We start from the raw sequence: 14,264 nt of genomic DNA on the forward strand, positions 1-14,264 counted from the left end.
CAGTGAGCCCTGATCTCAACACACAAAGAATGACTCTCGGGCTTCTTTTTTTTCTAATGGATGGAGGTAAAACCTCGGAAGCACATAGTCAAGTGCCTGATTCTTCCAAAAACAAAGCAAAAACAAAAAACTAGCCTCAATGAGGAGGTCCATAGCCTCCAGCTGACCGGATTTTCAGTCACAGTGCACTGGGGACCTAAAAAAGGGACAATCTCAGCACCATGCCCTCCAGCGGGTTCCTTCCGCCCCTAGAGCCCAGGATGGGAGGAGCCGAGGAACCGAAAGAGAAAACAGGCCGCGCAGGCCGCGGAGGAGCCGGGCGCCGCAATGGAGCTCCGGGCGCTGCCGTGGCTGCTGTGGCTTCTGTGCCGGGGCGGCGGCGATGCGGACTCCCGCGCCCCCTTCACCCCGACCTGGCAGCGGAGCCGCGAGCATGAGGCCGCCGCCTTCCGGGTACCGAGCGCGCGCCTCCCCGGGTCTGTCCCTGCTCCCTCACTTCCTGTCCCGGGTCTGGGCTGCGGAAGAGGGCCCCCGAGAGGCGACCCTGCTAGTGGGCACCCGTGGCTCTGCGATGCGTCTGGGGCACTGAGCTGCGGGTGCAAAAGCCAGCCTTCTCTCTCCCCTCCCCTTGTGCCATGGTGTCGCTCCCCGATGCTTTTGCTCACCAAACGATTTGATTTTCCAGAAAAGATTTGCCGCTATGAATTTTTGGGACGCACCCTAAGTGTTCTTGGTGGGAAGAAGCACCCCTTTTAGCAATCCCCTCGATCGTTACCACTGGCTTCCAAAGCTCTTGTATTTCTCATTTATGAGAACCAGAAACAGGGAGCAGCCTGTTGGTGGAAGGAACCTGTCGTTTTTTTCTTCCCGAGGAGGGCGCTAGTGATCAGAAGTTAGAGACAAAGAGCCTGCCTTTAGGCAGGTTAAAGAATCCTGATGGTTAATGATTCTCCTTAAACTAACGCACCACCTTAAAAGTTCTTCCTGCCTTGTTGGAGACTGAGTTGGAGAAAAGAGAAACGTTTAGTTTCCTTTTATTATTATTATGAAAAACCTTTTATAATAAATGCGTAGATTTGAGTCTAGCATAAAAACTCTGGAAGGGACCAGTTAGCTGAGCACAAATAATGATTTTCCTGAAAGCAAGGAGACTGCAAGAGATGCCGCTTTCGTGCTTACCTCACTATGTTCTAGGTATCTGATACTATTTAACACATTTTTAAATTCGTGAAAGATGCCATTATCGTGATTTAATTTATTAGAAAAGAACATTCTTTCTGAATCAAACGTAAGTCTGAGTTCAGTAATATTGCTCAAGGGAGTGTATCTGTTTTCCTGGTGTTTGTTTGGAATTTCTCACATGATTTCATAGCTAAGCTCTTTTCTCCCCTCTCTCCTGGAAAGGCTCAATGCTTCGGAAGGCCAGCCTTCCCTGATTCCGTCCACTCTTAAGTTTTGTCCAAACCGAGATGTGTACCGTTATCTCCACTTTATTATTCTTGAGTTCAGTTCTGGTTTTCAAAACCAGAAGTCCTCTTACTCTTTCAAAAACAAAATTCTGGCCTGTATTCTACCCTTATTCTGAACTTAGGTTCGTTTTCCTGGTAAATCAAACCCATGAGGGGAAAAGTCAGTCTCACCTTTACTGATAACATATTCATTGGCTAAATAAATAAACACACTGTCAGGCTCCTAAAAATTAATATTTCAGGACAAAGCTCAAAGGGCTAGACTTATAAATATATTTTAATGGTTATTTAGATTTTAGATAATTTATAAATATATATTTATATAATTTATGTAGTGACTCATACTGGTCCTGTGAAGAGGCTATACCCAGATGAACGTCTAGAAAATGTAACTTTTCTCAAGAGAAATACAAAGATCCAGGCTGAAAGATGGAAAGTTGGAAGTGGAGGAGGACGGAATTATGAAGACTCTTAGTACATTTTAAAAATCTTGGGTTAAGAAATACCGAAAAAGTTTTCAAAGCAATTGCTGCCTGTAGGAATTTTCTTCATGAGATGGATACGCAGAAAGGAGAACAGTGAGGCTTCAAAGCACAGTTACTGGAAACTGAACACCTCTTGGTGCTTAGTTGGACTTTATTCAAGAATGCTTTAAAACCGATTTTCTACCTTAGCGGTCGCCAATCTTTTTGGTACTAGGGTCCGATTTCACAGAAGACAGTATTTCCATGGACGGTGGGCGTGGAGGAGGGAAGTGGGGGGATGGATGGTTTTGGGATGAAACTCTTTCATCTCAGATCATCAGACATTAGTTAGATTAGTTAGCTGGGGATTGCTGTTTGGACTTGGGATAGAGAGCTGGACACACGGAAAGGTGGAAGGGGCCCTGCCTCCTTGGTAACCATGAAACTTCTTGTTGAAATCAAGTGAATTCATTGGTGAATTGATGACTCAGGGGTTTGCAGCTGAAGATCTGGTTCAAGAAAGTCCTTGATTAATTAGTAATGTCTTTCATGATCCTGGATTTAGAGAATGGCGAAGGTTTTTAATTGGTTTTAATCTTAGCCTTAGATAGTTTTGTAAGTTTCCTGGGAATGCACCTTACATGAAAGTTAGGTTAGTCCATGACTTTCCTACAGAATATTATATTCTGTTCAGTGAAACCTAGACTCCTCTATGGTTTATTATGGGATGCCTCACAAGATACCTGACTTTGGATGACACCCCTTGTCTCTGCACTTTCACTACTTTAGAAACTTCTAGTGCTCAGGAAGCTCTTAACTATTGGATTCAGCCTACTTTCCTTTGTGCCAAAACCTAGGTATGCCCTCATATTTACTGATACCCATTATTTTACCACAGATCATTTGGTATTTTTATCCTTTGGGAGGCAAAGACCCAATATTGGATCCAATAAAAGTTGTTTAATACTGTCGCTTTAGAATAATATCTATGCCAAAGCACATGTGATTTTACATAACATTTCAGAAACTTCACCTTAAGACCAGTTGCCATAATGACACAGGTTATATTATTATGAGATTATACATTTAGGAATGTTTATTTATGTATAAATAGATGGCCATAGCATCTTCATAACCAGTGATCCTAACTAGTGAGCCACTTATATGTGCTTGCCATAATCAGCTCCTTGAAATCTGGAATTAGATCCTCTAAATAGGCTTTATCCAAGAAAACTTTAAAACCTATTTTCTACCTCAGTGGTCCCCAAACTTTTTGGCACCAGGGATTGGTTTCATGGAAGACAGTTTTTCCACGGACTAGGGTGTGGGGGTGGGGTGAGAAGGATGTGGATGATTTCAGGATGAAGCTGTTCCACCCCAGATCATCAAGCATAGATTCACATAAGGATGGAGCAAACTAGATCCCTCACATGCGCCGTTCCCAGTAGGGTTTGTGCTCCTATGATAATCTAATGCTGCTGCTGATCTGACAGAAGGTGGAGCTCAGGTGGTAATGCTCCCTCGCAGGCCCCTCACCACCTGCTGTGCAGCCCGGTCCTTAACAGGCCACAGACCAGTACTGGTCCATGGCCAAGGGGTTTGAGACCCATGTTCTACCTTATATAAAGATAAAAACATGAATTTGATGTTAGATAATGTTGTTCTGTAGACTTTTTCTGATGATTCTCACTTAAAGCATACATTGGCTAAATGGAAACATAAACTTAAAATCGTGGATTATAATTCATTCATTCATTCATTCATTCATCTTCCCATACATTCATCCAATACTTTATTTAATTTCTATTGTGTCTAAAGAACTGGTCTGGGTTTTCTGAGGGATACAGTGAAGAGTAAGACATGTGCTATGCTCTAAGAAATGTACACAAAAAAATGAATATCGTTATGTTTAAACATTGTAGTATCCATTTTCCTGTAAATAAAAAGAAGAATATAAACAGTTATACACTAGAGAAATAGATTCTCCCAAGTAGTTCACAAAAGAATGTATTTTTAATTCAATCTTTTTCTGTACATGCTCACACAAATACTGACTACACAGTTCTTATCATACATAGTAAATATATATCTGCATGAGGTTTATACAGACTTCAGTACACTGTATAGGAAATACTTTGTCTAAGAAACTTTTCAAAAGTGATTTATAAAAATGTATCCTTTAAAAAGCTTTTATTGTTCTAATCCGGGGCTTCTCAACAGTGGCACTATTGACATCTGAGAATGGATAGTGATTTGGTGTGGGGGGCCTTCCTCTTCATTGTAGGGTGAGTAGCAGCATGCATGGGCTCTATGCACCAGATGCCACTGGCATCCCACCAGTATAACAATCCCCAGTATGACAAATGAGGGACAAAATTATCCTCAGTTAAGAATCACTGATCTAAACTTTACAACTCCTAAGTCTTCCAAGAAACTCTCAGCAATGCTTTAATATTGTATACAAATATTTTACCTTTTTTGCTCATCCTCAGATTTACTGCAATTTCCAGAAACTAAAGCTCTCTCAAGGAGAACATTTTAAATCTGTGTGTACAATCTATGATTTATCCTATGAAACTTCAAAATCTGCAAATGAAAGTTGTTAAAAGTCTGAATAATGGAATGCAAGACAAACAATGAGTTTAAAGTGCCGAAGATAAAGTGATCTTCCGAAGTACCTTAGGCATCTCTGATAATTTCAATATAAAACTTATCCCATGAATAAGTTTTAAGGGAATACACACATCACTGCATATGTTGATAAGGGCAAATAAATCATCATGATTAGTGGAAGGAAACCTAGATATCAATGGGGAAAAAATAATAGATGTTTACTGCCTTTTCAGCTGATAAAACAGACATGAAGTCCCTTAAAGTTTATGTCCCTTCGGTGGATTTCTTGCAGGCCAAATAACTATACTCGTCCACCAAATACTAGTTGTGTCACCTTAAGCAAATCATGTATCTGTTTCTCAGATTTTTTCATATGTGAAGAGCGGGTAATGTTAGCAATTACCTTTATACAGGGCTTAGTTAATTCATGTAAACACTTGGAATGAATACTTGCATTCAATTTAACAATCCCTTCAACCCTTTGTATTTAGTGCATTCAGTGGCTGAGAACTTTCTTTGTAGAGAAATGAAAACAGTTTGCTTGTAAAGGATTCGCTTAGTCCTTTAGAAACAGTTGAGTACATGCAAGAAGAAAATACGTGATTCCATTTATTCTTACTTAGTGGCAGTCTGTGAGAAAGATTTCACAGATTTTTTCCCCTCAGGGAAGTAGATTAAGGAAATATCTGAGAACTCCTCAAGCCACCCTCCATGGGTTTCTGCTCTTAGATCGCTTTGAACATGACCATTTTCCTCTTAACTTACCCTAACCCGAGCATTGTCTAAGACTCTGGTTACCCACAGCTGGAAAGGTAAGAGGGCCAAGATGCCTGAGATTGCTGGAAGGACTTTCTGATCCTGTAAGAAAAATGTTGGTTTCCGAGGAATTATAAAACTGCAGCCTAACCTCCTCATGAGACTGGTTCAGGTCTCTTGTCAATAATTATTCTGTTTTATGATCAGACTGAACCCATCCTCTGTTTGTTGTTTGGCCTTGCTGGGATGCTTCATGACTACTCTGCAGTTTTTATCAACCTCCTTTAGCGTAGTTATGAAGCATCCTAGCTAGTCTAACAGGCAGGAAATTAGAATATGGAAGACAGTGCTTAGAAACATATTACATTTAAGTCACAGTTCAAATATGTGATCACCTCCAGTGCATGTGCGCGCACACACACAAAGGCAGCTTTAAGAGATTCTACCTCTTAGAAGGATGGCTGCTAGAAGTCATAATAAGGATAGCTTTAGGGACAGAGTCTTACAGGGACAGGGTCCTAGGTATAAAGTGGAGACGTTATACCTGTAATAAATAGAGATTTGGTATGCACAAGATCTACTAATGCCCAAGGGATATGTTTTTCCTAGTTTTATAATCAGGATAATTTCCTCAAGCTCTTAGGTTCTGAGTTACCCTTCTGTTCAGGAATCTGATATCTCCCTTTGTAACTCATTCAATTAAACACATTTAACAACAACAACAACAACAAAAAGGTGAAGGTAGTTATTTTTCACCAAATCTGTTCAAAGACTGTGACTTACCAGCTCTAATTTTTCTCATGTAAGATCTAATTTTTAAACATCTGCACTTTTCAGAAGCATCAATGAGATGTTTCCCATGTATTCATCAAAACTTTACGTCTTTCCTCTCCTAAGTGAAGTTAAGGTTCAGGTCTCTAATATTTTATATGACTTCAGAGACGGCTACTCTAAATTTGCTCACTATCATATCCTCTGTTGAGAACATCTGCTCACTGATCCTTTACCTACCGGAGGATGTTGGATGTAATGAGCAGCGAGGGCCTCATACAAACTCTCAGTTTGTGATGCTTCTATGAAGTCTTTAATAGGCAGAGTCAAGAGAGATCGGAAAAGTCACTTAAAAGAATTGATAATTCAAGAAATGAAATGTAAGCCTTTTTAAATTTTAAATGATGCGAAACCCAGGTTAGTGAACTTGATAAGTGTATAGCAAATAAGAGAATAAATAAATGCGAATAAATATTCTTGGATATACTGAGTATTATTTTACCATGAAAGCAACAGATTGCTTTCAATAGATAATATTGATCCTCATTTCTAATGACATGAGAAATACTTGCTCCAAGTGAATCTGAAAATATGGTCTTTGAGCGCCATTTCTATAATCCAAATACTCTGTTTAAAGGAAAAGGAAGATAAGAGGATGAGAGTATTTTAACTGAGCATTTATTTTGCCAGTCTCTGTCATATGTATTTTCCAATTATTATTTTATTTAATCCTTACATTCTGCTAGATCAGTATTACTCCATTTGTTGATTGAAATAAAGCTCAGAGAGGTTGAGTATATAACCAAAACTTGCACAGCAATGGTAAGACATTTCAAATTGTTGCAAAATTAAAAAGAGGCCGGGCGTGGTGGCTTATGCCTGTAATCCCAGCACTTTGGGAGACCGAGGCAGGCAGATCAGGAGGTCAGGAGATTGAGACCATCCTGCGTAACACGGTGAAACCCCATCTCTACTAAAAAAAAAAAATACAAAAAATTAGCCTGGCGTGGTGACAGGCGCCTGTAGTCCCAGCTACTCGGGAGACTGAGGCAGGAGAATGGCATTAACCCGGGAGGCAGAGCTTGCAGTGAGCCAAGATCGCGCCACTGCACTCCAGCCTGCGCTACAGAGCCAGACTCCATCTCAAAATAATAACAACAATAATTATTATTATTATTATTATGCTGTGTTCAGAAGTCGCCAGGAAAGTACTTTTAATGTTATTAATGGTTTTGCAAAATCAAAACAAGTGGGTAGGGATTAGTGGTAGGGAGAAGAGGAAGCAGAGCATTTAGTGGTTTAGAGTATTTTGCTCTTGGCAAGAAGTTCACAATTCGTATAAAGATTGAGTAGCCCTGACATGGGCTATGGAGAGCTGTCAAAAGACAGGAGTCATTACACCGGAATGGCAAATGGAATTATTTTAGAAGTTGTCTCCTGGTTGAACAAGTGGAAGACAGCAACATTTTCAGAAGTCCTGCAGATACTGGTGCTGCTGACATAAATCAAAGAACAGTATATCAAGTGATAACAAATAGAAAATATATGTGGAGATATTTGGCTTTTCAAACACATGGCACAAAACCAAAACCAAGTAACTGTTATTCGAATCATCATTGAAAATTAGGGACATAAATATGTAAAATAAATAAATAATATATTAGTTTATTTCATTATTAAATTAGTGTTATTATAACTACTTCACAACCAGAACACTTAAACTTTGGATGGCGAAATGACACTCATAAGGCAACACAAAAATTAAGAGAAGTACAGGGGAATTCCCTGACAACGATATGTAAGTTTGTTTCATCTGGCATTTGCAAACTTGAGTGGCAATGTATTGTTTTACTCGTAGATGTCACAAATGATCTAGTAAGAAAAACTTGCATTAGTTCTCCAACTAAACAGAATATATGGCTCAACTACTGCCTCCCCTTGCAGACACATGTGTAGAACGAACACGTATAGCATTGCCTACACTCAAGAGTCTAAAATACATTCCTAGAATTAGATTTTCTTAATTAAACAATTTGGGTAATTTTAAGTGTCTCCAAAGGGTGTACCAGCCTGTACCTCACATGCATGCATGTGTGTGTATGTGTGGTATATTCCTTTTTGGTTCTGCTAATATGATGTACCATACCGACGATTGATTTTGAAATTTTGAACCAACCTAGCATTTCTGAATAAACTTCACTTGGTCACAATGTATGGTCCTTTACATATATTGCTAGATTTGGTTTGCTATGAAGGATTTTGCATCCACAGCGTATTTATGAGGGATACTGGTATGTAGTTCTATTTTATTTAGATGTGTTTTTCTGTTAGAATTGGGGTAACACTGTTCTTATTTAAGTTGCAGCTTATTCTCTTCTTCTTGACTTTCTCAAAGGATAATATTTTGGTATTACTTCTTTCTTCATTGTAGAAAGTTCACCAAAAAGCCATCTGGGCCTGAAGTTTTCTTTGTGAGTGTTTTCCCTTACAAATTTAATGCCTTTAGCTGATAAAAGGCTGCTCAAATTTTCTGTTTCTCCTTTCATCTTTGGCAACCTGTGCCTTCCAAAAAGTTTGTCCATTTTGTACAGTTTGCCAAGTTATTGTCATAAAGTTGTCAAAATATTATTCTTCTAATGCCTGAAACATCTGTAATCATGGCTCTTCTTTCATTCCTAATATTGGTAAATTGGTTATTCATGTCTTCTCATTCTTCTTTTTTTTTTTTTTTTTTTTGAGTTGGAGACTTGCTCTGTCATCCAGGCTGGAGTGTGGTGGTATGATTTCAGCTCACCTCAACCTCCGCCTCCTGGGTTCAAATGATTTTCCTGCCTCAGCCCCCTGAGTAGCTGGGATTACAGGCATGCACCACCACGCCCAGCTAATTTTTGTATTTTTAGTAGAGACAGGCTTTCACCATGTTGGCGAGGCTGGTCTCGAACTCCTGACCTCAGGTAATCCACCCACCTCGGCCTCCCAAAGTGCTGGGATTACAGGCGTGAGCCACCACGCCCAGCCTTTTTTTCTTTTTCTTTTTTTTTTTTTTAATCAATCACAGGAGTAATTCCTGTGAACGAATAAGAAGAGGTCCAGGTAGAGCTATCTGATTGCAATATAATTCTGACCCTGAGTGAAGGAAAAAGGGAAGGAAGGTTGGGGAAGAGTTTCATACTGTCTCACAGTCCAAGGAAAGTTTGGTTTGGCAAGGTCATCAGGGAGTCATTAATCAAAAACCAGCTTTCAGGGGAGTCCCATTAGTCCCCCAAATAGCAAGCCTTAGCATTCAGTCATGAGCTAGGTGAAGCCCATAAGAACTGTGGCTTCCCTTGGTGTGATCATGGAGATTCAACTAGCAGCAACTAAACTCCCTATAGAAAGAAGGCTGAGAGGCATTCTCATGGCTGCCACATTCTCTCTTGTGCGTTCTTAACATCCTACATTATCAGTGCCTTCCTGACTACTACAGCTCACAAAGATGGCCAGGCAGTACTTACTGATTGAATGAATCCTCTGCATTCCTTAGCAGTTAATAATTTCTGGCTTATATTTGTCATTTGCCATATACAGAATTACCTTGTATTCTAGTTCTATTTTTACATTTATATATCCAGGTTATATTGAAAGCCTTGCTTCATCAAGATTATTTTTAAGTACCTCAAAAACTTTATTAATTTGCTGATTAGCAATCTTCCTAGGTATGCACAAAAGGAAAAAAATAAGATTATGACAAGTTCCAGAAATAATTTACTTAAAAATAAACAGCTTAAAGTTATTAAGGGCATGATATAGAAAATGTCACTTATCTACTTATTCACCAACAAACACTTATCAAGGATTTATTGAGTGCCAGGCGTGTGCTATGTGAGGGTATCACCATAAGGAATAACACATATAAGGAGTCATCATTTTGCTTATAGGTTTTTGAGACAGACATACAATAAAGACATAAGTACACAGACAAATATGTAGAAGCACTAGAGTTGAAAAGGTACCAAATTGATAGCCCCCTGAAATTTTATTTATTCTACATAAGTGGTTGGTATTATGAAACTGAAGCATGTTTATATAAAAGATAAGCTTAAGATAAATTATCACAAAATTCAAAGTTCAGAAATCAGTAAATAATAGTCACATTTCCCCTCCAGATAGAGAAACCAGGCTGTCTTCTTCAAATATGTCCAGAATTGCATCTGTCACAGAGCCTTTGTACCCTACATGAGATAGAGATATCTATAAAGCTTTAATAGAATCAGATTGATTTATTAATTTATTTACTCAGTCTGTTTTTCATGCTTCATTACTTAGTTCTGGGAAACACAAAGGTGAAGAGGACATATTCCATATTCATAATTGTTTAACCACATGAGTGAATGTCTGTAGGTGACAATTTGCTTCTAGTATCTAGTGTTTATTTGCAGTCTATTTCTTTTTTCCCACTATGTCAATACTTTAATAGCTGTATATGGAATGCTTGCAACAAGCCTGGTGATGGGGAATTATAAATGAATAAAATACACTTTTCTCAGCCTCAAAAATGCCTGAAATTAGACAATAATTCTAATAGAAAATGTTTATGAATTTCCTATGGATATCTCATACAACTTTACATTGTAGTCTGAAGGAAATCAACCTTTAACTTTATAATGGAAAAATATCTCCAAGTTAGTTATACACAGTTTACTTTGAAAAACTGACATAGTAGATATGAAATAGTTCTTGTTTTTCTTCTAGGAAAGCCTTAATAGACATCGCTACTTGAATTCTTTATTTCCCGGTGAAAACTCCACCGCCTTCTATGGAATAAATCAGTTTTCCTATTTGTTTCCTGAAGAGTTTAAAGGTATGGTCTGATGGTGCTATTTGAGTGATTCCCTGATTTTAATTTGCTTGCTTAACTTTTGATATATATTAATTGTAAATCTAATAAATTGAGTAATAGTTAACATTTATTAACTATTTACCTACTAAGTGTCAGGCAAGTACCATGTGCTCACATAAGAAAATAAATTCATGGCCACTGTCTTCTAATTACTGCTTAAGAAATGAATATTATAATTATGAACATTTCCATGTGGCTCTAAAGGGTAATTGTCTAATCACTTCTGCAGTTTTCTAGTGCTATTTCCGTTCAGGGCACACACGGTTCCATGGGTTATGATAGAACAAATGATGTCAATTATACTTATTTTTATTATTGACCTGGTTTTATCAAACAAGTCATTTTATGTGTCAACTCCAGCCTTACTGTAGGAATTCTCTTTTGTAGTTTTTAATGAATGCATTTTATTTTATAGAAAAGCACAAAGGAAAAATCTAAAATAGCAGGTCTACTAGAAGGCTACTGTTTCTTCTTTAAAAATTCCTCCCAAAGAATTCCAAGGATATAATAGTATATAATATTGGTTGTCTCTCTGTAATATAATGTAATATTGGTTGTCTTTATATATAACAAATATATATTACATATAATATGATGCATTGTAATATAATATTGGTTGTCTTTTCATTTTGTGTTTCTACTCAGCCATTTATTTAAGAAGCAAACCTTCCAAGTTTCCCAGATACTCAGCAGAAGTACATATGTCCATCCCCAATGTGTCTTGGCCGTTAAGATTTGACTGGAGGGACAAGCATGTTGTGACACAAGTAAGAAACCAGCAGACGGTAAGTTTAAATCCCTCTTCTTTTCTAATCATCTAAGCATTGAAAGGCAGCTTTGATGTCAAATTTAATCAAACTTGTAATGGAACCCATCATTTCTCCAGGAAAATCACGTCTAAGTCATCCAAAATGACAATGAAAGGAGAATCTCTAGAGGAATGAGAGGCAAATGTTAAAGCCCTGACTTTTATTCCTGAAGCTGTGTCCTCTTACTAATTGTCATTGCCACCAACACAGTAACTCAGGGATACTTCCCGGTAGCTATATCACAGATACCAAACTTTCTGTACAATAGCAGATGGAAGACTGGAGAAGGTAAACATGAGCATTAAAGGCTTAAATGGTTCAAGAAAAAAAGTGAAAAAGTAAAATGAAAATGGATAAATTTACCAACAGAGTGGCTAAATCTCCTGGGTTCTCAAGACTCATCTTGCAAGCTCTATCAGAAAACCTGCCCCCATCTTCACAGGATCATATGCCTTTGAATCCGTAGGTCTTAAAAGTATAGTCAGTAGTCAGTTCAGCCATAACGTGACACATACATTCCAGAAAATCACCACCTATGCAGAATTGAGCAGTAACATGACAGGGATTATGGGAGAAATGAGGTTAGGTCACGCTACCTAGGAACTTAATCAATGACCTATTTTTTAAAAGACAGAAAGCTAATAGACACAGTAGCACAGTTTAAACATGCTTACTGATTAAGAAATACGTAAGTACTGCAATGAATATAGCAATTTACCTTGAAAAAAGACTCAAAGTTTGCTGAGGACGTGGGAGTTGGAAGGGCTGCAGCTTGTGAGTTATTCTCAAGTGTTGGAAGGAGGTGCCTTTGAAATAGGAAGGAAAGTGGTAAGAGCAGATGTGGGTGGGAATGACCTATAATGCATGTGGTGAACCCACCTAGTTGGCAGATGTTTGAGGGGTGTGTGCATGCTTTGCTGACATCCCCTACTTGTCTGCACCCCTCACTGTTGGCATAGGGAATACCTGCCAACTAGGGAAAGTCAAACCCGTAACGAGAGGTGGATAGTCTCAATTTGTCTGCAGTGGAAACCTCAACAGATCATTCAGCCTTCCCCTGTATGGAAAGTGTTTCGGTCCCAGCAGTTTCTCAGTCAATGTCTAGTTAGAGTGATTTTTGCTTCTCAGATTCTATCTTCATTTTTGTACATTAAGTTTTACCACCTAATCATTTGCTTTATTACTGGATTTGTAATAACATGTGCATTAGACATAAATAGAATCCTTTCAAAAATGGTCCACAGTGTATGAAAGAGGGAACTTTCAATTAGGGATCTTTAATTAAAGGAATATTCCAGAGATTCTTTTTTTTTTTTTTTAAGCAGGAACTGCCCTTGTGGCTTGACTAAAACTGGCTATAGGGGTGGTGTCAGCAGCTTGTATTCACCTTTTTTCTTTTTCTTTTTTTCTTTTTTTGAGATGGAGTCTTGCTCTGTCACCCAGGCTGGAGCGTAGTGGTGTGATCTCGGCTCACTGCAACCTCCACCTCCCAGGTTCAAGCGATTGTCCTGCCTCAGCCTCCTGAGTAGCTGGGATTACAGGTGCGCACCACCATGCCCGGCTAATTTTTGTATTTTTAGTAGAAACGGGGTTTCACCATGTTGGTCAGGCTGATCTTGAACTCCTGACCTCATGATCTGCCTGCCTTGGCCTCCCAAAGTGCTGGGATTACAGGCATGAGCCACCCTGTGTTCACCTTTGTTGAAGTTTGGAGACCCTGCTGTATAGTGAGTGTTTTTACTATGCCTTAGGCACGAGAGATATAACCTTTAAAAGAGCACTTAAAGCCATAAAGTTGCTCAAAATTTAACTCTGCAAAGATATCCAATTGTCATTCCTTTTTTGTTTTGATCTAACTCTGCCACACATGGCCCTCTGGTTATGTCAGTTTCATCCAATCTCAAATCCTACTCTCCTCTGCCTTCTCTGTGGAGCCTTCTTCCTTTTACGGGATCCTATGATCCCTAATTTCATTCTCTCTGTCTCCTCTCTTTCTTTCAGGACTAGTTCTTTTATTGTTTTGTTCTAGTTTGTTAAGTGAAAGCAAGTTAATAGATCCACTATCAGCATGACTGGCAGCCAATACTGGAGTAATGACTAATATGGGTTTATATCCTTAGGACATTTCATGTGCATCCACTATAAGCATACTTAATAGAGTATCTTTATAGCCTAAAAAGTAATTCATTAATATTTATTAATTCTCTTATCTCCATCAACTATAATGAGCACAACATACATCTTTCCCCTCCTCACCCTTAGGATGGAAGTGGTATATGACCATGGAAGCAGAGTGTCCTGAAAAAAGCAAGGGGGATGGAAAGATGGAGTGGGAGTCAGCACACGCTGTCCAGCAGAAAAGCCACCTACAAAGAGAAGTCACATATTCAGTGAACTGAATAGTCTTTTAGAACATCATCAGTTAGCCCGAGTATTTGGGCTATTTCCTCAGTCTCTAAAAATTCACCCTTACCTTGCATTGCCAAATTTGGAATAGTAATAA

General features: G+C 38.7%; 1 protein-coding gene across 1 annotated transcript in view; it reads left to right on the forward strand.

Annotated features, from left to right (window-relative positions):
* Positions 1-263: 263 nt before the first annotated feature.
* Positions 264-14,264, forward strand: part of CTSO (cathepsin O) — a 30,407-nt gene continuing 16,406 nt past the window's right edge. The window contains exons 1-3 of the mRNA XM_011959726.1: positions 264-453; positions 10,805-10,913; positions 11,598-11,737. Of these exons, the coding sequence (XP_011815116.1) occupies positions 328-453; positions 10,805-10,913; positions 11,598-11,737 (375 nt within the window). The 5' untranslated portion in view covers positions 264-327. The remainder of the gene's footprint in view (positions 454-10,804; positions 10,914-11,597; positions 11,738-14,264) is intronic.

This window comes from Colobus angolensis, unplaced genomic scaffold (assembly GCF_000951035.1).
Source record: "Colobus angolensis palliatus isolate OR3802 unplaced genomic scaffold, Cang.pa_1.0 Scaffold5, whole genome shotgun sequence".
NCBI classification, from domain to species: Eukaryota; Metazoa; Chordata; class Mammalia; order Primates; family Cercopithecidae; genus Colobus; species Colobus angolensis.